The following is a 26,539-nucleotide window of genomic DNA, read 5'->3' as shown; positions in this document are numbered from 1 at the left end:
CCACCTATCGGAGCTACTCAGAACTAAATAAGGCATTTTTCAACACCGCTTCACGGACGGCTCCAAGGCTGCGGGAAAAGTAGGATACGGAGTAGCGGCAATCTACTTAGGCACCACGCCCATTTGCGGCCTATCAGATTCTGCCAGCGTTCTATATGTCTTGAATTCAGCAACATCAAAACATCCCTGAATCCAATACAAAAGACCGCACCGCCGAACACCTCATGCGAAGCGGACCATCCGGTCAGATGACTACCCCATGTGTTCCCAGTTCAGCCATTAAAACATGGGTGAAAGCAACCCTTAGAGACGCCTGGAACCTACAGTGGGTTACAAAAAGAGGACCGTTCTTAGGGAAAATAAAGGGTGACATCTTCAAATGGAAGGACACTACGAGTCGACGGGAACAACAGGTCTTATCTCGGCCCCGATCTGGACACACCCGAGTAACCCATAATATGGGTAGCGCTACCTCTTTTCGGAAGTGATGCGACGCCTGCAACACTATAATGGTCGTGAACTGCCCCTGCTTCCAGAACATCCAAGTTCACAACGGAATCCCGGACAGCATACGCAATGCCTTTAACTATTTAGCGAATGCTAAAAAATCTATAGAAATTTACAATAGAATTCAGAAGAGCATTTGGAGATAATTCTGAGCAAAATTTCAAAGAATTATGAAAAGAGATTCAAGATCCTTTTGAAGCGGTTACCTTCCACGGGAAATATCTGCCGAATATGCGAAACAATTAAGAAAATTTTTAAGGAGAATTATGAAGTGAAATTTGATTGAATTCTTGAAGAAAATTTAATTATGATTTTCCGAGATTTCTTGGAGTGTTATGAAGCAACTTTGTAGGGAATACAAACAAGAGTTCACCGTAAAATGGTCTTTCTGCGAAATCGGTTTCTGTGAAATGTTGGAAGCCAATTTTTGCCTGTATAAACTATTCTATAGCTAAAAATGTTAGTTTGGATTCCACGTGTTGGTCATTTTGAATTGTAAGTAGGTACCTATGCAAGTAATTTTCATCACAACTTTTTTTAAAGGGATCATACAACAATACATTGGAAATTTTATCAGACAGTAACCCTGAATGAATTTGTAAAACACTTTCTTATAGGTACATCCTACAGTTAGCCTAATCGCTAATAGTTCAATTGTGATTTCGAATTCCCATCTTTTCCGATTAGGAAACTACTAGGTATGTATTTTGTTAGGATTTATCCGCGAAATGGGTACCCTGCCTACATAAATTTAGCACCACCAGAATAAACAGCAAAACCTATATACACTCTACATGTGGGCAATCAAATTTTATCTCTCCTCTCGAGTGCGAGGCATATATAGATAAAACTGGTGAGTACTTACCTACCTATCTAAAATGTAATACTAATAGCAAAAAAGCTACTTACACTGCATCCATATTTCAGCGCAATTCCTTGTAGCGTATCCGTCTGCTCCACGTCATGTCGGATGAGTGCATCCGAGCTGAGGGCTGGCGATCGACTGCCACCGCTCCCACTGCTTCCGCCGGAAATGCTGCCATATTTTTTCAACGCCCGGGCCGAGTCCCGTATCGATTGCTTCTCGCCGAAGATCGTTTCGTCCTCCATCCCGTCTGAGACTAGCTTTACGAACTGTCGAGACGAATATGCACCATTGGATGTTGAGACACAACGGGAAGTAGAATCATTAGCTATTTCCTTTAGCTCCGTCGTGAAGAGCGTGAAATGGAAAGTTAATCAATAAAGCTCGGGCGCGGGCAATTGTTATGATATTCGAGACACAAAACTACTGCTGGTTGGCGATGGAAACGACAATGAAAGCTGTTTATTTTTTTTCTCCAAAATCAAATGTCTTTTTTCTCCAGACTGAGAAAACAGAAGGCAGATATTTCACTTCTGCTAACGTTAGTCTTTATGACCGAAAAATACTTTCTGCTCAGGATGGAGCAAGTGATTTCAGGAAAGGTTTGAGATTTCACTATTTAAAAAAAAAAACACTGCACAGATCAAAATATTGGTCAGGTTTTGCCACAGAAATTTTCGCTTTCGTTTTTCTCCTGGCCTTAAAAAGTACGAGATATTTTTACCTCTTTTGCTCACGTTACATGACACTTTTCTGACTTCGCACCCACTTCTTCTGACAGTGTTTTCTCCTAGTTTTGACATTTACACGCGTCAGAGTGCAATGCACACATGTGCATACAATGCAAAAACAAAAGCGAGAGTCGCGCGAGAGAGCTGGCGCACGCTGTTCTCTTTTGTTAGTCCGGAGTGCGTTCATGAAGTATTAAATATATACTTATACATGTATATGGGCGTTAAAAGGCAACACCAAGATTTATCTGCAGATTTAAATAAAGGTTGTCTCAAATTAGCATGTGAATGTTCAAGCCAACTGCACAGATAGAAATTCCTATATACTTTTTTGGCAAATTACTATTCGGGATTACAGTAATGACCCGATATAGACAGCTACATTTGTGATTTTCTTTTCTATAATTGTACGAAATCCAAACGCTTTTTAGTGGTCCTATCACCACCGAAGAACCGACGTGACAGCTCATAGAGGGAAAAAAATTCAGATACGTAAACACCCTTCAAATCTCGATTAGAGCCGTATTAACGGAGATAAATCAATTTAAAGATTTTCATACCCGCCAGCCTGAAAATGATGGGTTGGGAAATTTTTTTTTAAGGAAAAAAAATGTGATACCTAGAAACCCTCCAAATCTCGATTAGAGCCGTATTAACGGAGATAAATCGATTTAAAGATTTTCCATACCCGCCAGCGTGAAAATAATGCATTGGGACATTGTTTTTGGGGAAAAAAATTCTGACATCTAAAAACCCTCCAAATCTCGATTAGAGTCGTATTAACGGAGATAAATCGATTTAAAGATTTTCATACCCGTCAGCCTGAAAGTAATGGGTAGGAACATTTTTTTTTGGGAAAAAATTTTGACACCTAAAAACCCTCCAAATCTCGATTAGAGCCGTATTAACGGAGATAAATCGATTTAAAGATTTTCATACCCGCCAGCCTGAAAATAATGGGTAGGAACATTTTTTTTTGGGAAAAAAATTTTGACACCTAAAAACCCTCCAAATCTCGATTAGAGCCGTATTAACGGAGATAAATCAATTTAAAGATTTTCATACCCGCCAGCCTGAAAATAATGGGTAAGAACATTTTTTTGGGAAAAAAATTTTGACTCCTAAAAACCCTCCAAATCTCGATTAGAGCCGTATTAACGGAGATAAATCGATTTAAAGATTTTCATATCCGCTATCCTGAAAATAATGGGTTGGGACTTTTTTTTCTGAAAAAAACTCTGACACCTAAAAACCCTCAAAATCTCGATTAGAGCCGTATTAACGGAGATAAATCGATTTAAAGTTTTTCATACCCGCCAGCCTGAAAATAATGGGTAGCAACATTTTTTTTGTGAAAAAATTTTTGACACCTTAAAACCCTCCAAATCTCGATTAGAGCCGTATTAACGGAGATAAATCGATTTAAAGATTTTCATACATGCCAGCCTGAAAATAATTGGGTTGGGTTTTTTTTAAGGAAAAAATTTCTGACACCTAAAAACCCTCCAAATCTCGATTAGAGCCGTATTAACGGAGATAAATCGATTTAAAGATTTTCATACCCGCCAGCCTGAAAATAATGGGTAGGAACATTTTTTATTGGGAAAAAATTCTGACACCTAAAAACCCTCCAAATCTCGATTAGAGCCGTATTAACGGAGATAAATCGATTTAAAGATTTTCATACCCACCAGCTTAAAAATAATGGGTTGGAACATTTTTATTTGAGAAAAAAATTTTGACAACTAAAAACCCTCCAAATCTCGATAAGAGCCGTATTAACGGAGATAAATCAATTTAAAGATTTTCATACCCGCCAGCCTGAAAATAATGGGTTGGAACATTTTTTTTTGGAAAATTTTTTTTGACACCTAAAAACCCTCCAAATCTCGATTAGAGCCGTATTAACGGAGATAAATCGACTTAAAGATTTTCATATCCGCTATCCTGAAAATAATGGGTTGGGACTTTTTTTTCTGAAAAAAAATTCTGACACCTAAAACCCTCAAAATCTCGATTAGAGCCGTATTAACGGAGATAAATCGATTTAAAGATTTTCATACCCGCCAGCCTGAAAATAATGGGTTGGAACATTTTTATTTGAGAAAAAATTTTTGACACCTTAAAACCCTCCAAATCTCGATTAGAGCCGTATTAACGGAGATAAATCGATTTAAAGATTTTCATACATGCCAGCCTGAAAATAATTGGGTTGGGTTTTTTTTAAGGAAAAAATTTCTGACACCTAAAAACCCTCCAAATCTCGATTAGAGCCGTATTAACGGAGATAAATCGATTTAAAGATTTTCATACCCGCCAGCCTGAAAATAATGGGTAGGAACATTTTTTATTGGGAAAAAATTCTGACACCTAAAAACCCTCCAAATCTCGATTAGAGCCGTATTAACGGAGATAAATCGATTTAAAGATTTTCATTCATGCCAGCCTGAAAATAATTGGGTTGGGTTTTTTTTAAGGAAAAAATTTCTGACACCTAAAAACCCTCCAAATCTTGATTAGAGCCGTATTAACGGAGATAAATCGATTTAAAGATTTTCATACCCGCCAGCCTGAAAATAATGGGTAGGAACATTTTTTATTGGGAAAAAATTCTGACACCTAAAAACCCTTCAAATCTCGATTAGAGCCGTATTAACGGAGATAAATCGATTTAAAGATTTTCATACCCACCAGCTTAAAAATAATGGGTTGGAACATTTTTTTTTTAGGAAAAAAAATTCTGACACCTAAAAACCCTCAAAATCTTGATTAGAGCCGTATTAACGGAGATAAATCCATTTAAAGATTTTCATAACCGTCAGCCTGAAAATAATGGGTTGGAACATTTTTTTTTGGGAAAAAAATTCTGACACCTAAAAACCCTCCAAATCTCGATTAGAGCCGTATTAACGGAGATAAATCGATTTAAAGATTTTCATACCCACCAGCCTGAAAATAATGGGTAGGAACATTTTTTTTTGGGAAAAAAAATTTGACTCCTAAAAACCCTCCAAATCTCGATTAGAGCCGTATTAACGGAGATAAATCGATTTAAAGATTTTCATAACCGACAGCCTGAAAATAATGGGTTGGAACATTTTTTTTTGGGAAAAAAATTCTGACACCTAAAAACCCTCCAAATCTCGATTAGAGCCGTATTAACGGAGATAAATCGATTTAAAGATTTTCATACCCGCCAGCCTGAAAATAATGGGTAGGAACATTTTTTTTTTGGGAAAAAAATTCTAACACCTGAAAACCCTCCAAATCTCGATTAGAGCCGTATTAACGGAGATAAATCGATTTAAAGATTTTCATAACCGTCAGCCTGAAAATAATGGGTTGGAACATTTTTTTTGGGAAAAAAATTCTGACACCTAAAAACCCTCCAAATCTCGATTAGAGCCGTATTAACGGAGATAAATCGATTTAAAGATTTTCATACCCGCCAGCCTGAAAATAATGGGTAGGAACATTTTTTTTTGGGAAAAAAAATTTGACTCCTAAAAACCCTCCAAATCTCGATTAGAGCCGTATTAACGGAGATAAATCGATTTAAAGATTTTCATACCCGTCAGCCTGAAAATAATGGGTTGGAACATTTTTTTTTTGGGAAAAAATTTCTGACACCTAAAAACCCTCCAAATCTCGATTAGAGCCATATTAACGGAGATAAATCGATTTAAAGATTTTCATACCCGTCAGCCTGAAAATAATGGGTTGGAACATTTTTTTTTGGGAAAAAATTTCTGACACCTAAAAACCCTCCAAATCTCGATTAGAGCCGTATTAACGGAGATAAATCGATTTAAAGATTTTCATACCAGCCAGCCTGAAAATAATGGGTAGGAACATTTTTTTTTGGGAAAAAAATGTTGACACCTAAAAACCCTCCAAATCTCGATTAGAACCGTATTAACGGAGATAAATCGATTTAAAGATTTTCATACCAGCCAGCCTGAAAATAATGGGTAGGAACATTTTTTTTGGGAAAAAAAATTTGACTCCTAAAAACCCTCCAAATCTCGATTAGAGCCGTATTAACGGAGATAAATCGATTTAAAGATTTTCATACCAGCCAGCCTGAAAATAATGGGTAGAAACATTTTTTTTGGGAAAAAATTTCTGACACCTAAAAACCCTCCAAATCTCGATTAGAGCCGTATTAACGGAGATAAATCGATTTAAAGATTTTCATACCCGCCAGCCTGAAAATAATGGGTTGGAACATTTTTTTTTAGGGAAAAAATTTCTGACACCTTAAAACCCTCCAAATCTCGATTAGAGCCGTATTAACGGAGATAAATCGATTTAAAGATTTTCATACCCGCCAGCCTGAAAATAATGGGTAGGAACATTTTTTTTTTGCAAAAAAATTTTGACACCTAAAAACCCTCCAAATCTCGATTAGAGCCGTATTAACGGAGATAAATCGATTTAAAGATTTTCATACCAGCCAGCCTGAAAATAATGGGTAGGATCATTTTTTTTCGGGAAAAAAATTTTGACACCTATAAACCCTCCAAATCTCGGTTAGAGCCGTATTAACGGAGATAAATCGATTTAAAGATTTTCATACCCGTCAGCCTGAAAATAATGGGTTGGAACATTTTTTTTTGGGAAAAAATTTCTGACACCTAAAAACCCTCCAAATCTCGATTAGAGCCGTATTAACGGAGATAAATCGATTTAAAGATTTTCATACCCGCCACCCTGAAAATAATGGGTAGGAACATTTTTTTTTTGCAAAAAAATTTTGACACCTAAAAACCCTCCAAATCTCGATTAGAGCCGTATTAACGGAGATAAATCGATTTAAAGATTTTCATACCAGCCAGCCTGAAAATAATGGGTAGGAACATTTTTCTTTGGGAAAAAAATTTTGACACCTAAACACCCTCCAAATCTTGATTAGAGCCGTATTAACGGAGATAAATCGATTTAAAGATTTTCATACCCGCCAGCCTGAAAATAATAGGTAGGAACATTTTTTTTGGGAAAAAAATTTTGACACCTAAAAACCCTCCAAATCTCGATTAGAGCCGTATTAACGGAGATAAATCGATTTAAAGATTTTCATACCCGTCAGCCTGAAAATAATGGGTTGGAACATTTTATTTTTTTGGGAAAAAATTTCTGACACCTTAAAACCCTCCAAATCTCGATTAGAGCCGTATTAACGGAGATAAATCGATTTAAAGATTTTCATACCCGTCAGCCTGAAAATAATGGGTTGGAACAATTTATTTTTTGGGAAAAAATTTCTGACACCTAAAAACCCTCCAAATCTCGATTAGAGCCGTATTAACGGAGATAAATCGATTTAAAGATTTTCATACCCATCAGCCTGAAAATAATGGGTTGGAACATTTTTTTTTTTTGGGAAAAAATTTCTGACACCTCAAAACCCTCCAAATCTCGATTAGAGCCGTATTAACGGAGATAAATCGATTTAAAGATTTTCATACCCGTCAGCCTGAAAATAATGGGTTGGAACAATTTATTTTTTTGGGAAAAAATTTCTGACACCTAAAAACCCTCCAAATCTCGATTAGAGCCGTATTAACGGAGATAAATCGATTTAAAGATTTTCATACCAGCCAGCCTGAAAATAATGGGTAGGAACATTTTTTTTTGGGAAAAAAATTTTTACACCTAAAAACCCTCCAAATCTCGATTAGAGCCGTATTAACGGAGATAAATCGATTTAAAGATTTTCATACCCGCCAGCCTGAAAATAATGGGTAGAAACATTTTTTTTGGGAAAAAATTTCTGACACCTAAAAACCCTCCAAATCTCGATTAGAGCCGTATTAACGGAGATAAATCGATTTAAAGATTTTCATACCCGCCAGCCTGAAAATAATAGGTAGGAACATTTTTTTTGGGAAAAAAATTTTGACACCTAAAAACCCTCCAAATCTCGATTAGAGCCGTATTAACGGAGATAAATCGATTTAAAGATTTTCATACCCGTCAGCCTGAAAATAATGGGTTGGAACATTTTTTTTTGGGAAAAAATTTCTGACACCTAAAAACCCTCCAAATCTCGATTAGAGCCGTATACGGAGATAAATCAATTTAAACATTTTCATACCCGTCAGCCTGAAAATAATGGGTTGGAACATTTTTTTTGGGAAAACATTTCTGACACCTAAAAACCCTCCAAATCTCGATTAGAGCCATATTAACGGAGATAAATCGATTTAAAGATTTTCATACCCGTCAGCCTGAAAATAATGGGTTGGAACATTTTTTTTTTGGGAAAAAATTTCTGACACCTAAAAACCCTCCAAATCTCGATTAGAGCCGTATTAACGGAGATAAATCGATTTAAAGATTTTCATACCCGTCAGCCTGAAAATAATGGGTAGGAACATTTTTTTTTGGGAAAAAAATTTTGACACCTAAAAACCCTCCAAATCTCGATTAGAGCCGTATTAACGGAGATAAATCGATTTAAAGATTTTCATACCAGCCAGCCTGAAAATAATGGGTAGGAACATTTTTTTTTGGGAAAAAAATTTTGACACCTAAAAACCCTCCAAATCTCGATTAGAGCCGTATTAACGGAGATAAATCGATTTAAAGATTTTCATACCCGCCAGCCTGAAAATAATAGGTAGGAACATTTTTTTTGGGAAAAAAATTTTGACACCTAAAAACCCTCCAAATCTCGATTAGAGCCGTATTAACGGAGATAAATCGATTTAAAGATTTTCATACCCGTCAGCCTGAAAATAATGGGTTGGAACATTTTTTTTTTAAGAAAAAATTTCTGACACCTAAAAACCCTCCAAATCTCGATTAGAGCGGTATTAACGGAGATAAATCGATTTAAAGATTTTCATACCCGTCAGCCTGAAAATAATGGGTTGGAACATTTTTTTTTGGGAAAAAATTTCTGACACCTAAAAACCCTCCAAATCTCGATTAGAGCCGTATTAACGGAGATAAATCGATTTAAAGATTTTCATACCCGCCAGCCTGAAAATAATGGGTAGGAACATTTTTTTTTGGGAAAAAAATTTTGACACCTAAAAACCCTCCAAATCTCGATTAGAGCCGTATTAACGGAGATAAATCGATTTAAAGATTTTCATACCCGTCAGCCTGAAAATAATGGGTAGGAACATTTTTATTTTTTGGGTAAAAAATTTTGACAACTAAAAACCCTCCAAATCTCGATTAGAGCCGTATTAACGGAGATAAATCGATTTAAAGATTTTCATACCCGTCAGCCTGAAAATAATGGGTAGGAACATTTTTTTTTGGGAAAAAATTTCTGACACCTTAAAACCCTCCAAATCTCGATTAGAGCCGTATTAACGGAGATAAATCGATTTATAGATTTTCATACCCGCCAGCCTGAAAATAATGGGTAGGAACATTTTTTTTTTGGAAAAAAAATTTGACTCCTAAAAACCCTCCAAATCTCGATTAGAGCCGTATTAACGGAGATAAATCGATTTAAAGATTTTCATACACGCCAGCCTGAAAATAATGGGTAGGAACATTGTTTTTGGGAAAAAAATTTCTGACACCTAAAAACCCTCCAAATCTCGATTAGAGCCGTATTAACGGAGATAAATCGATTTAAAGATTTTCATACCCGTCAGCCTGAAAATAATGGGTAGGAACATTTTTTTTTTGGGAAAATTTTTTTGACACCTAAAACCCTCCAAATCTCGATTAGAGCCGTATTAACGGAGATAAATCGATCTAAAGATTTACATACCCGCCAGCCTGAAAATAATGGGTTGGAACATTTTTATTTGGGAAAAAATTTCTGACACCTAAAAACCCTCCAAATCTCGATTAGAGCCGTATTAACGGAGATAAATCAATTTAAACATTTTCATACCCGTCAGCCTGAAAATAATGGGTTGGAACATTTTTTTTGGGAAAACATTTCTGACACCTAAAAACCCTCCAAATCTCGATTAGAGCCATATTAACGGAGATAAATCGATTTAAAGATTTTCATACCCGTCAGCCTGAAAATAATGGGTTGGAACATTTTTTTTTTGGGAAAAAATTTCTGACACCTAAAAACCCTCCAAATCTCGATTAGAGCCGTATTAACGGAGATAAATCGATTTAAAGATTTTCATACCCGCCAGCCTGAAAATAATGGGTTGGAACATTTTTATTTGGGAAAAAATTTCTGACACCTAAAAACCCTCCAAATCTCGATTAGAGCCGTATTAACGGAGATAAATCGATTTAAAGATTTTCATACCCGTCAGCCTGAAAATAATGGGTAGGAACATTTTTTTTTTGGAAAAAAATTTTGACACCTAAAAACCCTCCAAATCTCGATTAGAGCCGTATTAACGGAGATAAATCGATTTAAAGATTTTCATACCAGCCAGCCTGAAAAAAATGGGTAGGAACATTTTTTTTAGGGAAAAAAATTTTGACACCTAAAAACCCTCCAAATCTCGATTAGAGCCGTATTAACGGAGATAAATCGATTTATAGATTTTCATACCCGCCAGCCTGAAAATAATGGGTAGGAACATTTTTTTTTTGGAAAAAAATTTTGACACCTAAAAACCCTCCAAATCTCGATTAGAGCCGTATTAACGGAGATAAATCGATTTAAAGATTTTCATACCCGTCAGCCTGAAAATAATGGGTAGGAACATTTTTTTTTTTGGGAAAAAAATTTTGACACCTAAAAACCCTCCAAATCTCGATTAGAGCCGTATTAACGGAGATAAATCGATTTAAAGATTTTCATACCCGTCAGCCTGAAAATAATGGGTAGGAACATTTTTTTTTGGGAAAAAATTTCTGACACCTTAAAACCCTCCAAATCTCGATTAGAGCCGTATTAACGGAGATAAATCGATTTATAGATTTTCATACCCGCCAGCCTGAAAATAATGGGTAGGAACATTTTTTTTTTGGAAAAAAAATTTGACTCCTGAAAACCCTCCAAATCTCGATTAGAGCCGTATTAACGGAGATAAATCGATTTAAAGATTTTCATACACGCCAGCCTGAAAATAATGGGTAGGAACATTGTTTTTGGGAAAAAAATTTCTGACACCTAAAAACCCTCCAAATCTCGATTAGAGCCGTATTAACGGAGATAAATCGATTTAAAGATTTTCATACCCGCCAGCCTGAAAATAATGGGTTGGAACATTTTTATTTGGGAAAAAATTTCTGACACCTAAAAACCCTCCAAATCTCGATTAGAGCCGTATTAACGGAGATAAATCGATTTAAAGATTTTCATACCCGTCAGCCTGAAAATAATGGGTTGGAACATTTTTTTTTGGGAAAAAATTTCTGACACCTAAAAACCCTCCAAATCTTGATTAGAGCCGTATTAACGGAGATAAATCGATTTAAAGATTTTCATACCCGCCAGCCTGAAAAAAATGGGTAGGAACATTTTTTTTTGGGAAAAAATTTCTGACACCTAAAAACCCTCCAAATCTCGATTAGAGCCATATTAACGGAGATAAATCGATTTAAAGATTTTCATACCCGTCAGCCTGAAAATAATGGGTTGGAACATTTTTTTTTGGGAAAATTTTTTTGACACCTAAAACCCTCCAAATCTCGATTAGAGCCGTATTAACGGAGATAAATCGATTTAAAGATTTTCATACCCGCCAGCCTGAAATTAATGGGTTGGAACATTTTTATTTGGGAAAAAATTTCTGACACCTAAAAACCCTCCAAATCTTGATTAGAGCCGTATTAACGGAGATAAATCGATTTAAAGATTTTCATACCCGCCAGCCTGAAAAAAATGGGTAGGAACATTTTTTTTTGGGAAAAAATTTCTGACACCTAAAAACCCTCCAAATCTCGATTAGAGCCATATTAACGGAGATAAATCGATTTAAAGATTTTCATACCCGTCAGCCTGAAAATAATGGGTTGGAACATTTTTTTTTGGGAAAATTTTTTTGACACCTTAAACCCTCCAAATCTCGATTAGAGCCGTATTAACGGAGATAAATCGATTTAAAGATTTTCATACCCGCCAGCCTGAAAATAATGGGTTGGAACATTTTTATTTGGGAAAAAATTTCTGACACCTAAAAACCCTCCAAATCTTGATTAGAGCCGTATTAACGGAGATAAATCGATTTAAAGATTTTCATACCCGCCAGCCTGAAAAAAATGGGTAGGAACATTTTTTTTTGGGAAAAAATTTCTGACACCTAAAAACCCTCCAAATCTCGATTAGTGTCGTATTAACGGAGATAAATCGATTTAAAGTTTTTCATACCTGCCAGCCTGAAAATAATGGGTAGCAACATTTTTTTCGGGAAAAAATTTCTGACACCTAAAAACCCTCCAAATCTCGATTAGAGCCGTATTAACGGAGATAAATCGATTTAAAGATTTTCATACATGCCAGCCTGAAAATAATTGGGTTGGGTTTTTATTAAGGTAAAAATTTCTGACACCTAAAAACCCTCCAAATCTCGATTAGTGTCGTATTAACGGAGATAAATCGATTTAAAGTTTTTCATACCTGCCAGCCTGAAAAAAATGGGTAGGAACATTTTTTTTTGGGAAAAAATTTCTGACACCTAAAAACCCTCCAAATCTCGATTAGAGCCGTATTAACGGAGATAAATCGATTTAAAGATTTTCATACCCGCCAGCCTGAAAATAATGGGTAGGAACATTTTTTTTTGGGAAAAAATTTCTGACACCTAAAAACCCTCCAAATCTCGATTAGAGCCATATTAACGGAGATAAATCGATTTAAAGATTTTCATACCCGTCAGCCTGAAAATAATGGGTTGGAACATTTTTTTTTGGGAAAAAATTTCTGACACCTAAAAACCCTCCAAATCTCGATTAGAGCCGTATTAACGGAGATAAATCGATTTAAAGATTTTCATACCAGCAATCCTGAAAATAATGGGTAGGAATTTTTTTTTTGGGAAAAAAATTCTGACACCTAAAAACCCTCCAAATCTCGATTAGAGCCGTATTAACGGAGATAAATCGATTTAAAGATTTTCATACCCGCCAGCCTGAAAATAATGGGTAAGAACATTTTTTTTTGGAAAAAAATTTTGGCAGCTAAAAACCCTCCAAATCTCGATTAGAGCCGTATTAACGGAGATAAATCGATTTAAAGATTTTCATACCCGTCAGCCTGAAAATAATGGGTAGGAACATTTTTTTTTTGGGAAAATTTTTTTGACACCTAAAACCCTCCAAATCTCGATTAGAGCCGTATTAACGGAGATAAATCGATTTAAAGATTTTCATACCCGCCAGCCTGAAAATAATGGGTTGGAACATTTTTATTTGGGAAAAAATTTCTGACACCTAAAAACCCTCCAAATCTCGATTAGAGCCGTATTAACGGAGATAAATCGATTTAAAGATTTTCATACCCGCCAGCCTGAAAATAATGGGTTGGAACATTTTAATTTGGGAAAAAATTTCTGACACCTAAAAACCCTCCAAATCTTGATTAGAGCCGTATTAACGGAGATAAATCGATTTAAAGATTTTCATACCCGCCAGCCTGAAAAAAATGGGTAGGAACATTTTTTTTTGGGAAAAAATTTCTGACACCTAAAAACCCTCCAAATCTCGATTAGTGTCGTATTAACGGAGATAAATCGATTTAAAGTTTTTCATACCTGCCAGCCTGAAAATAATGGGTAGCAACATTTTTTTCGGGAAAAAATTTCTGACACCTAAAAACCCTCCAAATCTCGATTAGAGCCGTATTAACGGAGATAAATCGATTTAAAGATTTTCATACATGCCAGCCTGAAAATAATTGGGTTGGGTTTTTATTAAGGTAAAAATTTCTGACACCTAAAAACCCTCCAAATCTTGATTAGAGCCGTATTAACGGAGATAAATTGATTTAAAGATTTTCATACCCGCCAGCCTGAAAATAATGGGTAGGAACATTTTTTTTTGGGAAAAAAAATTTGACTCCTAAAAACCCTCCAAATCTCGATTAGAGCCGTATTAACGGAGATAAATCGATTTAAAGATTTTCATACCAGCCAGCCTGAAAAAAATGGGTAGGAACATTTTTTTTAGGGAAAAAAATTTTGACACCTAAAAACCCTCCAAATCTTGATTAGAGCCGTATTAACGGAGATAAATCCATTTAAAGATTTTCATACCCGCCAGCCTGAAAATAATGGGTAGGAACATTTTTTTTTTTGGGAAAAAATTTCTGACACCTAAAAACCCTCCAAATCTCGATTAGAGCCGTATTAACGGAGATAAATCGATTTAAAGATTTTCATACCCGTCAGCCTGAAAATAATGGGTTGGAACATTTTTTTTTGGGAAAAAATTTCTGACACCTAAAAACCCTCCAAATCTCGATTAGAGCCGTATTAACGGAGATAAATCGATTTAAAGATTTTCATACCCGCCAGCCTGAAAATAATGGGTAGGAACATTTTTTTTTGGGAAAAAATTTCTGACACCTAAAAACCCTCCAAATCTCGATTAGAGCCATATTAACGGAGATAAATCGATTTAAAGATTTTCATACCCGTCAGCCTGAAAATAATGGGTTGGAACATTTTTTTTTGGGAAAAAATTTCTGACACCTAAAAACCCTCCAAATCTCGATTAGAGCCGTATTAACGGAGATAAATCGATTTAAAGATTTTCATACCAGCAATCCTGAAAATAATGGGTAGGAATTTTTTTTTTGGGAAAAAAATTCTGACACCTAAAAACCCTCCAAATCTCGATTAGAGCCGTATTAACGGAGATAAATCGATTTAAAGATTTTCATACCCGCCAGCCTGAAAATAATGGGTAAGAACATTTTTTTTTGGAAAAAAATTTTGGCAGCTAAAAACCCTCCAAATCTCGATTAGAGCCGTATTAACGGAGATAAATCGATTTAAAGATTTTCATACCCGCCAGCCTGAAAATAATGGGTAGAAACATTTTTTTTGGGAAAAAATTTCTGACACCTAAAAACCCTCCAAATCTCGATTAGAGCCGTATTAACGGAGATAAATCGATTTAAAGATTTTCATACCCGCCAGCCTGAAAATAATGGGTTGGAACATTTTTTTTTAGGGAAAAAATTTTGACACCTAAAAACCCTCCAAATCTCGATTAGAGCCGTATTAACGGAGATAAATCAATTTAAAGATTTTCATACCAGCCAGCCTGAAAATAATGGGTAGGATCATTTTTTTTCGGGAAAAAAATTTTGACACCTAAAAACCCTCCAAATCTCGATTAGAGCCGTATTAACGGAGATTAATCGATTTAAAGATTTTCATACCCGTCAGCCTGAAAATAATGGGTTGGAACATTATTTTTTGGGAAAAAATTTCTGACACCTAAAAACCCTCCAAATCTCGATTAGAGCCGTATTAACGGAGATAAATCGATTTAAAGATTTTCATACCCGCCAGCCTGAAAATAATGGGTAGGAACATTTTTTTTTTGCAAAAAAATTTTGACACCTAAAAACCCTCCAAATCTCGATTAGAGCCGTATTAACGGAGATAAATCGATTTAAAGATTTTCATACCAGCCAGCCTGAAAATAATGGGTAGGAACATTTTTTTTTGGGAAAAAAATTTTGACACCTAAAAACCCTCCAAATCTCGATTAGAGCCGTATTAACGGAGATAAATCGATTTAAATATTTTCATACCCGTCGGCCTGAAAATAATGGGTTGGAACATTTTTTTTTGGGAAAAAATTTCTGACACCTAAAAACCCTCCAAATCTCGATTAGAGCCGTATTAACGGAGATAAATCGATTTGAACATTTGCATACCCGTCAGCCTGAAAATAATGGTTTGGAACATTTTTTTTTGGGAAAACATTTCTGACACCTAAAAACCCTCCAAATCTCGATTAGAGCCATATTAACGGAGATAAATCGATTTAAAGATTTTCATACCCGTCAGCCTGAAAATAATGGGTTGGAACATTTTTTTTTAGGGAAAAAATTTTTACACCTAAAAACCCTCCAAATCTCGATTAGAGCCGTATTAACGGAGATAAATCGATTTAAAGATTTTCATACCAGCCAGCCTGAAAATAATGGGTAGGATCATTTTTTTTCGGGAAAAAAATTTTGACACCTAAAAACCCTCCAAATCTCGATTAGAGCCGTATTAACGGAGATAAATCGATTTAAAGATTTTCATACCCGTCAGCCTGAAAATAATGGGTTGGAACATTTTTTTTTGGGAAAAAAATTCTGACACCTAAAAACCCTCCAAATCTCGATTAGAGCCATATTAACGGAGATAAATCGATTTAAAGATTTTCATACCCGTCAGCCTGAAAATAATGGGTTGGAACATTTTTTTTTTGGGAAAAAATTTCTGACACCTAAAAACCCTCCAAATCTCGATTAGAGCCGTATTAACGGAGATAAATCGATTTAAAGATTTTCATACCAGCCAGCCTGAAAATAATGGGTAGGAACATTTTTTTTTGGGAAAAAAAATTTTGACACCTAAAAACCCTCCAAATCTCGATTAGAGCCGTATTAACGGAGATAAATCGATTTAAAGATTTTCATACCAGCCAGCCTGAAAATAATGGGTAGGAACATTTTTTTTGGGAAAAAAAATTTGACTCCTAAAAACCCTCCAAATCTCGATTAGAGCCGTATTAACGGAGATAAATCGATTTAAAGATTTTCATACCCGTCAGTTGGGTTGGAACATTTTTATTTGGGAAAAAAATTCTGACACCTAAAAACCCTCCAAATCTCGATTAGAGCCGTATTAACGGAGATAAATCGATTTAAAGATTTTCATACCCGTCAGCCTGAAAATAATGGGTTGGAACATTTTTTTTTGGGAAAAAATTTCTGACACCTAAAAACCCTCCAAATCTCGATTAGAGCCATATTAACGGAGATAAATCGATTTAAAGATTTTCATACCAGCCAGCCTGAAAATAATGGGTAGGAACATTTTTTTTTTGGGAAAAAAATTTTGACACCTAAAAACCCTCCAAATCTCGATTAGAGCCGTATTAACGGAGATAAATCGATTTAAAGATTTTCATACCCGCCAGCCTGAAAATAATAGGTAGGAACATTTTTTTTGGGAAAAAAATTTTGACACCTAAAAACCCTCCAAATCTCGATTAGAGCCGTATTAACGGAGATAAATCGATTTAAAGATTTTCATACCCGTCAGCCTGAAAATAATGGGTTGGAACATTTTATTTTCTTGGGAAAAAATTTCTGACACCTAAAAACCCTCCAAATCTCGATTAGAGCCGTATTAACGGAGATAAATCGATTTAAAGATTTTCATACCCGTCAGCCTGAAAATAATGGGTTGGAACAATTTATTTTTTTGGGAAAAAATTTCTGACACCTAAAAACCCTCCAAATCTCGATTAGAGCCGTATTAACGGAGATAAATCGATTTAAAGATTTTCATACCCATCAGCCTGAAAATAATGGGTTGGAACATTTTTTTTTTGGGAAAAAAATTCTGACACCTAAAAACCCTCCAAATCTCGATTAGAGCCGTATTAACGGAGATAAATCGATTTAAAGATTTTCATACCAGCCAGCCTGAAAATAATGGGTAGAAACATTTTTTTTGGGAAAAAATTTCTGACACCTAAAAACCCTCCAAATCTCGATTAGAGCCGTATTAACGGAGATAAATCGATTTAAAGATTTTCATACCCGCCAGCCTGAAAATAATAGGTAGGAACATTTTTTTTGGGAAAAAATTTTTGACACCTAAACACCCTCCAAATCTCGATTAGAGCCGTATTAACGGAGATAAATCGATTTAAAGATTTTCATACCCGTCAGCCTGAAAATAATGGGTTGGAACATTTTTTTTTGGGAAAAAATTTCTGACACCTAAAAACCCTCCAAATCTCGATTAGAGCCGTATTAACGGAGATAAATCGATTTAAAGATTTTCATACCCGCCAGCCTGAAAATAATGGGTTGGAACATTTTTTTTTGGGAAAAAAATTCTGACACCTAAAAACCCTCCAAATCTCGATTAGAGCCGTATTAACGGAGATAAATCGATTTAAAGATTTTCATACCCGCCAGCCTGAAAATAATGGGTAGGAACATTTTTTTTTTGCGAAAAAAATTTTGACACCTAAAAACCCTCCAAATCTCGATTAGAGCCGTATTAACGGAGATAAATCGATTTAAAGATTTTCATACCCGTCAGCCTGAAAATAATGGGTAGGAACATTTTTTTTTTTGGGAAAAAAATTTTGACACCTAAAAACCCTCCAAATCTCGATTAGAGCCGTATTAACGGAGATAAATCGATTTAAAGATTTTCATACCCGTCAGCCTGAAAATAATGGGTAGGAACATTTTTTTTTGGGAAAAAATTTCTGACACCTTAAAACCCTCCAAATCTCGATTAGAGCCGTATTAACGGAGATAAATCGATTTAAAGATTTTCATACCCGCCAGCCTGAAAATAATGGGTTGGAACATTTTTTTTTGGGAAAAAATTTCTGACACCTTAAAACCCTCCAAATCTCGATTAGAGCCGTATTAACGGAGATAAATCGATTTAAAGATTTTCATACCCGCCAGCCTGAAAATAATGGGTAGGAACATTTTTTTTTTGGAAAAAAAATTTGACTCCTAAAAACCCTCCAAATCTCGATTAGAGCCGTATTAACGGAGATAAATCGATTTAAAGATTTTCATACTTACCAGCCTGAAAATAATGGGTAAGAACATTTTTTTTTGGAAAAAAAATTTGACTCCTAAAAACCCTCCAAATCTCGATTAGAGCCGTATTAACGGAGATAAATCGATTTAAAGATTTTCATACCCGTCAGCCTGAAAATAATGGGTTGGAACATTTTTTTTTTGGGAAAAAATTTCTGACACCTAAAAACCCTCCAAATCTCGATTAGAGCCGTATTAACGGAGATAAATCGATTTAAAGATTTTCATACCCGCCAGCCTGAAAATAATGGGTAGGAACATTTTTTTTTTGGGAAAAAAATTTTGACACCTAAAAACCCTCCAAATCTCGATTAGAGCCGTATTAACGGAGATAAATCAATTTAAAGATTTTCATACCCGTTGGGAAAAAATTTCTGACACCTAAAAACCCTCCAAATCTCGATTAGAGCCGTATTAACGGAGATAAATCGATTTAAAGATTTTCATACCCGTCAGCCTGAAAATAATGGGTAGGAACATTTTTTTTTTGGGAAAAAAATTTTGACACCTAAAAACCCTCCAAATCTCGATTAGAGCCGTATTAACGGAGATAAATCGATTTAAAGATTTTCATACCCGTCAGCCTGAAAATAATGGGTAGGAACATTTTTTTTTGGGAAAAAATTTCTGACACCTTAAAACCCTCCAAATCTCGATTAGAGCCGTATTAACGGAGATAAATCGATTTAAAGATTTTCATACCCGCCAGCCTGAAAATAATGGGTTGGAACATTTTTTTTTGGGAAAAAATTTCTGACACCTTAAAACCCTCCAAATCTCGATTAGAGCCGTATTAACGGAGATAAATCGATTTAAAGATTTTCATACCCGCCAGCCTGAAAATAATGGGTAGGAACATTTTTTTTTTGGAAAAAAAATTTGACTCCTAAAAACCCTCCAAATCTCGATTAGAGCCGTATTAACGGAGATAAATCGATTTAAAGATTTTCATACTTACCAGCCTGAAAATAATGGGTAAGAACATTTTTTTTTGGAAAAAAAATTTGACTCCTAAAAACCCTCCAAATCTCGATTAGAGCCGTATTAACGGAGATAAATCGATTTAAAGATTTTCATACCCGTCAGCCTGAAAATAATGGGTTGGAACATTTTTTTTTTGGGAAAAAATTTCTGACACCTAAAAACCCTCCAAATCTCGATTAGAGCCGTATTAACGGAGATAAATCAATTTAAAGATTTTCATACCCGTTGGGAAAAAATTTCTGACACCTAAAAACCCTCCAAATCTCGATTAGAGCCGTATTAACGGAGATAAATCGATTTAAAGATTTTCATACCCGTCAGCCTGAAAATAATGGGTAGGAACATTTTTTTTTTTGGGAAAAAAATTTTGACACCTAAAAACCCTCCAAATCTCGATTAGAGCCGTATTAACGGAGATAAATCGATTTAAAGATTTTCATACCCGTCAGCCTGAAAATAATGGGTAGGAACATTTTTTTTTGGGAAAAAATTTCTGACACCTTAAAACCCTCCAAATCTCGATTAGAGCCGTATTAACGGAGATAAATCGATTTAAAGATTTTCATACCCGCCAGCCTGAAAATAATGGGTTGGAACATTTTTTTTTGGGAAAAAATTTCTGACACCTTAAAACCCTCCAAATCTCGATTAGAGCCGTATTAACGGAGATAAATCGATTTAAAGATTTTCATACCCGCCAGCCTGAAAATAATGGGTAGGAACATTTTTTTTTTGGAAAAAAAATTTGACTCCTAAAAACCCTCCAAATCTCGATTAGAGCCGTATTAACGGAGATAAATCGATTTAAAGATTTTCATACTTACCAGCCTGAAAATAATGGGTAAGAACATTTTTTTTTGGAAAAAAAATTTGACTCCTAAAAACCCTCCAAATCTCGATTAGAGCCGTATTAACGGAGATAAATCGATTTAAAGATTTTCATACCCGCCAGCCTGAAAATAATGGGTAGGAACATTTTTTTTTTGGGAAAAAAATTTTGACACCTAAAAACCCTCCAAATCTCGATTAGAGCCGTATTAACGGAGATAAATCGATTTAAAGATTTTCATACCCGCCAGCCTGAAAATAATGGGTAGGAACATTTTTTTTTTGGGAAAAAAATTTTGACACCTAAAAACCCTCCAAATCTCGATTAGAGCCGTATTAACGGAGATAAATCAATTTAAAGATTTTCATACCCGTTGGGAAAAAATTTCTGACACCTAAAAACCCTCCAAATCTCGATTAGAGCCGTATTAACGGAGATAAATCGATTTAAAGATTTTCATACCCGTCAGCCTGAAAATAATGGGTAGGAACATTTTTTTTTTTGGGAAAAAAATTTTGACACCTAAAAACCCTCCAAATCTCGATTAGAGCCGTATTAACGGAGATAAATCGATTTAAAGATTTTCATACCCGTCAGCCTGAAAATAATGTGTAGGAACATTTTTTTTTGGGAAAAAATTTCTGACACCTTAAAACCCTCCAAATCTCGATTAGAGCCGTATTAACGGAGATAAATCGATTTAAAGATTTTCATACCCGCCAGCCTGAAAATAATGGGTTGGAACATTTTTTTTTGGGAAAAAATTTCTGACACCTTAAAACCCTCCAAATCTCGATTAGAGCCGTATTAACGGAGATAAATCGATTTAAAGATTTTCATACCCGTCAGCCTGAAAATAATGGGTAGGAACATTTTTTTTTGGGAAAAAATTTCTGACACCTTAAAACCCTCCAAATCTCGATTAGAGCCGTATTAACGGAGATAAATCGATTTAAAGATTTTCATACCCGTTGGGAAAAAATTTCTGACACCTAAAAACCCTCCAAATCTCGATTAGAGCCGTATTAACGGAGATAAATCGATTTAAAGATTTTCATACCCGCCAGCCTGAAAATAATGGGTAGGAACATTTTTTTTTTTGGGGAAAAAATTTTGACACCTAAAAACCCTCCAAATCTCGATTAGAGCCGTATTAACGGAGATAAATCGATTTAAAGATTTTCATACCCGTTGGGAAAAAATTTCTGACACCTAAAAACCCTCCAAATCTCGATTAGAGCCGTATTACCTTTGTTACTAGCGTAACATAGGTATTAGAATCGATTTTCACACGTCCTGCCGTCTGCGCCCGATAGCCATCCACACAAGCTATCTCACCTGTCCAAAACATTCTCAATCGATAGAACTCGGCGCGATCTGGCTCGACAGTTTAATTACGACATCGTAGAATCAAATTGAATATGAAAAATCGACCCAGCAAGGTGAAATTTGCTGATGTCTGTATGTGCGTCTGTGGACGCGTTTCATCTAGGCAAGCTTTTTTCGAGATGGCTCATGCGATCAATATGGTTGATATCTCGTTCGATAGGCCCCATAGCGCCATTGATCGCTATTGAATTTTTTCTCGATCTGACTTCCGGTTTCGGAGATATATAGGCCAGAATGATTTTAGTGAGCGATTTTTTAAAAATCAACGGTACACTTTATCAACATGATTTCTTTAACAGTAGAAAGACCTAATCCATATCTACTTGGGGAAAAAATTTCATACCGATCTGACTTCCGGTTCCGGAGATTTACAGGATAGAATGATTTTAGTTAACGATTTTTTACAAATCAACGGTACATCCCATGAACGTGAAATTTGCAGCAGTGGAAAGACCTCATCCATATCTACCTGCAGAAAAAATTTCATACCGATCTGACGTTTGGTGTTTGAGATTCCGCCTTATTACCTTTGTTACTAGCGTAACATAGGTATTAGAATCGATTTTCACACGTCCTGCCGTCTGCGCCCGATAGCCATCCACACAAGCTATCTCACCTGTCCAAAACATTCTCAATCGATAGAACTCGGCGCGATCTGGCTCGACAGTTTAATTACGACATCGTAGAATCAAATTGAATATGAAAAATCGACCCAGCAAGGTGAAATTTGCTGATGTCTGTATGTGCGTCTGTGGACGCGTTTCATCTAAGCAAGCTTTTTTCGAGATGGCTCATGCGATCAATATGGTTGATATCTCGTTCGATAGGCCCCATAGCGCCATTGATCGCTATTGAATTTTTTCTCGATCTGACTTCCGGTTTCGGAGATATATAGGCCAGAATGATTTTAGTGAGCGATTTTTTAAAAATCAACGGTACACTTTATCAACATGATTTCTTTAACAGTAGAAAGACCTAATCCATATCTACTTGGGGAAAAAATTTCATACCGATCTGACTTCCGGTTCCGGAGATTTACAGGATAGAATGATTTTAGTTAACGATTTTTTACAAATCAACGGTACATCCCATGAACGTGAAATTTGCAGCAGTGGAAAGACCTCATCCATATCTACCTGCAGAAAAAATTTCATACCGATCTGACGTTTGGTGTTCGAGATTCCGCCTTATTACCTTTGTTACTAGCGTAACATAGGTATTAGAATCGATTTTCACACGTCCTGCCGTCTGCGCCCGATAGCCATCCACACAAGCTATCTCACCTGTCCAAAACATTCTCAATCGATAGAACTCGGCGCGATCTGGCTCGACAGTTTAATTACGACATCGTAGAATCAAATTGAATATGAAAAATCGACCCAGCAAGGTGAAATTTGCTGATGTCTGTATGTGCGTCTGTGGACGCGTTTCATCTAGGCAAGCTTTTTTCGAGATGGCTCATGCGATCAATATGGTTGATATCTCGTTCGATAGGCCCCATAGCGCCATTGATCGCTATTGAATTTTTTCTCGATCTGACTTCCGGTTTCGGAGATATATAGGCCAGAATGATTTTAGTGAGCGATTTTTTAAAAATCAACGGTACACTTTATCAACATGATTTCTTTAACAGTAGAAAGACCTAATCCATATCTACTTGGGGAAAAAATTTCATACCGATCTGACTTCCGGTTCCGGAGATTTACAGGATAGAATGATTTTAGTTAACGATTTTTTACAAATCAACGGTACATCCCATGAACGTGAAATTTGCAGCAGTGGAAAGACCTCATCCATATCTACCTGCAGAAAAAATTTCATACCGATCTGACGTTTGGTGTTTGAGATTCCGCCTTATTACCTTTGTTACTAGCGTAACATAGGTATTAGAATCGATTTTCACACGTCCTGCCGTCTGCGCCCGATAGCCATCCACACAAGCTATCTCACCTGTCCAAAACATTCTCAATCGATAGAACTCGGCGCGATCTGGCTCGACAGTTTAATTACGACATCGTAGAATCAAATTGAATATGAAAAATCGACCCAGCAAGGTGAAATTTGCTGATGTCTGTATGTGCGTCTGTGGACGCGTTTCATCTAGGCAAGCTTTTTTCGAGATGGCTCATGCGATCAATATGGTTGATATCTCGTTCGATAGGCCCCATAGCGCCATTGATCGCTATTGAATTTTTTCTCGATCTGACTTCCGGTTTCGGAGATATATAGGCCAGAATGATTTTAGTGAGCGATTTTTTAAAAATCAACGGTACACTTTATCAACATGATTTCTTTAACAGTAGAAAGACCTAATCCATATCTACTTGGGGAAAAAATTTCATACCGATCTGACTTCCGGTTCCGGAGATTTACAGGATAGAATGATTTTAGTTAACGATTTTTTACAAATCAACGGTACATCCCATGAACGTGAAATTTGCAGCAGTGGAAAGACCTCATCCATATCTACCTGCAGAAAAAATTTCATACCGATCTGACGTTTGGTGTTTGAGATTCCGCCTTATTACCTTTGTTACTAGCGTAACATAGGTATTAGAATCGATTTTCACACGTCCTGCCGTCTGCGCCCGATAGCCATCCACACAAGCTATCTCACCTGTCCAAAACATTCTCAATCGATAGAACTCGGCGCGATCTGGCTCGACAGTTTAATTACGACATCGTAGAATCAAATTGAATATGAAAAATCGACCCAGCAAGGTGAAATTTGCTGATGTCTGTATGTGCGTCTGTGGACGCGTTTCATCTAAGCAAGCTTTTTTCGAGATGGCTCATGCGATCAATATGGTTGATATCTCGTTCGATAGGCCCCATAGCGCCATTGATCGCTATTGAATTTTTTCTCGATCTGACTTCCGGTTTCGGAGATATATAGGCCAGAATGATTTTAGTGAGCGATTTTTTAAAAATCAACGGTACACTTTATCAACATGATTTCTTTAACAGTAGAAAGACCTAATCCATATCTACTTGGGGAAAAAATTTCATACCGATCTGACTTCCGGTTCCGGAGATTTACAGGATAGAATGATTTTAGTTAACGATTTTTTACAAATCAACGGTACATCCCATGAACGTGAAATTTGCAGCAGTGGAAAGACCTCATCCATATCTACCTGCAGAAAAAATTTCATACCGATCTGACGTTTGGTGTTCGAGATTCCGCCTTATTACCTTTGTTACTAGCGTAACATAGGTATTAGAATCGATTTTCACACGTCCTGCCGTCTGCGCCCGATAGCCATCCACACAAGCTATCTCACCTGTCCAAAACATTCTCAATCGATAGAACTCGGCGCGATCTGGCTCGACAGTTTAATTACGACATCGTAGAATCAAATTGAATATGAAAAATCGACCCAGCAAGGTGAAATTTGCTGATGTCTGTATGTGCGTCTGTGGACGCGTTTCATCTAGGCAAGCTTTTTTCGAGATGGCTCATGCGATCAATATGGTTGATATCTCGTTCGATAGGCCCCATAGCGCCATTGATCGCTATTGAATTTTTTCTCGATCTGACTTCCGGTTTCGGAGATATATAGGCCAGAATGATTTTAGTGAGCGATTTTTTAAAAATCAACGGTACACTTTATCAACATGATTTCTTTAACAGTAGAAAGACCTAATCCATATCTACTTGGGGAAAAAATTTCATACCGATCTGACTTCCGGTTCCGGAGATTTACAGGATAGAATGATTTTAGTTAACGATTTTTTACAAATCAACGGTACATCCCATGAACGTGAAATTTGCAGCAGTGGAAAGACCTCATCCATATCTACCTGCAGAAAAAATTTCATACCGATCTGACGTTTGGTGTTTGAGATTCCGCCTTATTACCTTTGTTACTAGCGTAACATAGGTATTAGAATCGATTTTCACACGTCCTGCCGTCTGCGCCCGATAGCCATCCACACAAGCTATCTCACCTGTCCAAAACATTCTCAATCGATAGAACTCGGCGCGATCTGGCTCGACAGTTTAATTACGACATCGTAGAATCAAATTGAATATGAAAAATCGACCCAGCAAGGTGAAATTTGCTGATGTCTGTATGTGCGTCTGTGGACGCGTTTCATCTAGGCAAGCTTTTTTCGAGATGGCTCATGCGATCAATATGGTTGATATCTCGTTCGATAGGCCCCATAGCGCCATTGATCGCTATTGAATTTTTTCTCGATCTGACTTCCGGTTTCGGAGATATATAGGCCAGAATGATTTTAGTGAGCGATTTTTTAAAAATCAACGGTACACTTTATCAACATGATTTCTTTAACAGTAGAAAGACCTAATCCATATCTACTTGGGGAAAAAATTTCATACCGATCTGACTTCCGGTTCCGGAGATTTACAGGATAGAATGATTTTAGTTAACGATTTTTTACAAATCAACGGTACATCCCATGAACGTGAAATTTGCAGCAGTGGAAAGACCTCATCCATATCTACCTGCAGAAAAAATTTCATACCGATCTGACGTTTGGTGTTTGAGATTCCGCCTTATTACCTTTGTTAC

The 26,539-nt window shown here is 36.2% G+C and overlaps 1 protein-coding gene across 3 annotated transcripts in view; it reads right to left on the bottom strand.

The window, feature by feature from the left end:
• LOC135711054 (lysM and putative peptidoglycan-binding domain-containing protein 1-like) overlaps window positions 1–26,539 on the bottom strand; it is a 125,985-nt gene that overhangs the window by 9,923 nt on the left and 89,523 nt on the right. Inside the window, exons 1-2 of one of the 3 annotated variants that reach the window (XM_065233796.1) lie at window positions 2,097–2,197; window positions 1,417–1,641 (exon numbers count right to left, since the gene is read on the bottom strand). In XM_065233796.1, the coding sequence (XP_065089868.1) occupies window positions 1,417–1,617 (201 nt within the window). In that variant the 5' untranslated portion in view covers window positions 1,618–1,641; window positions 2,097–2,197. Of the gene's footprint in view, window positions 1–1,416; window positions 1,714–2,096; window positions 2,198–26,539 lie in introns of those variants that run through there. The other 2 variants (XM_065233794.1, XM_065233795.1) reach the window with 2 other exon arrangements.

Source organism: Ochlerotatus camptorhynchus, unplaced genomic scaffold (genome assembly GCF_037179485.1).
Source record: "Ochlerotatus camptorhynchus isolate MF236.1 unplaced genomic scaffold, CSIRO-AGI_Acam_v1.1 ptg000417l, whole genome shotgun sequence".
NCBI lineage: Eukaryota > Metazoa > Arthropoda > Insecta > Diptera > Culicidae > Ochlerotatus > Ochlerotatus camptorhynchus.
The sequence above is the reverse complement of the archived record's forward strand: the minus strand, read 5'-3'. Positions and strand labels throughout refer to the sequence as shown.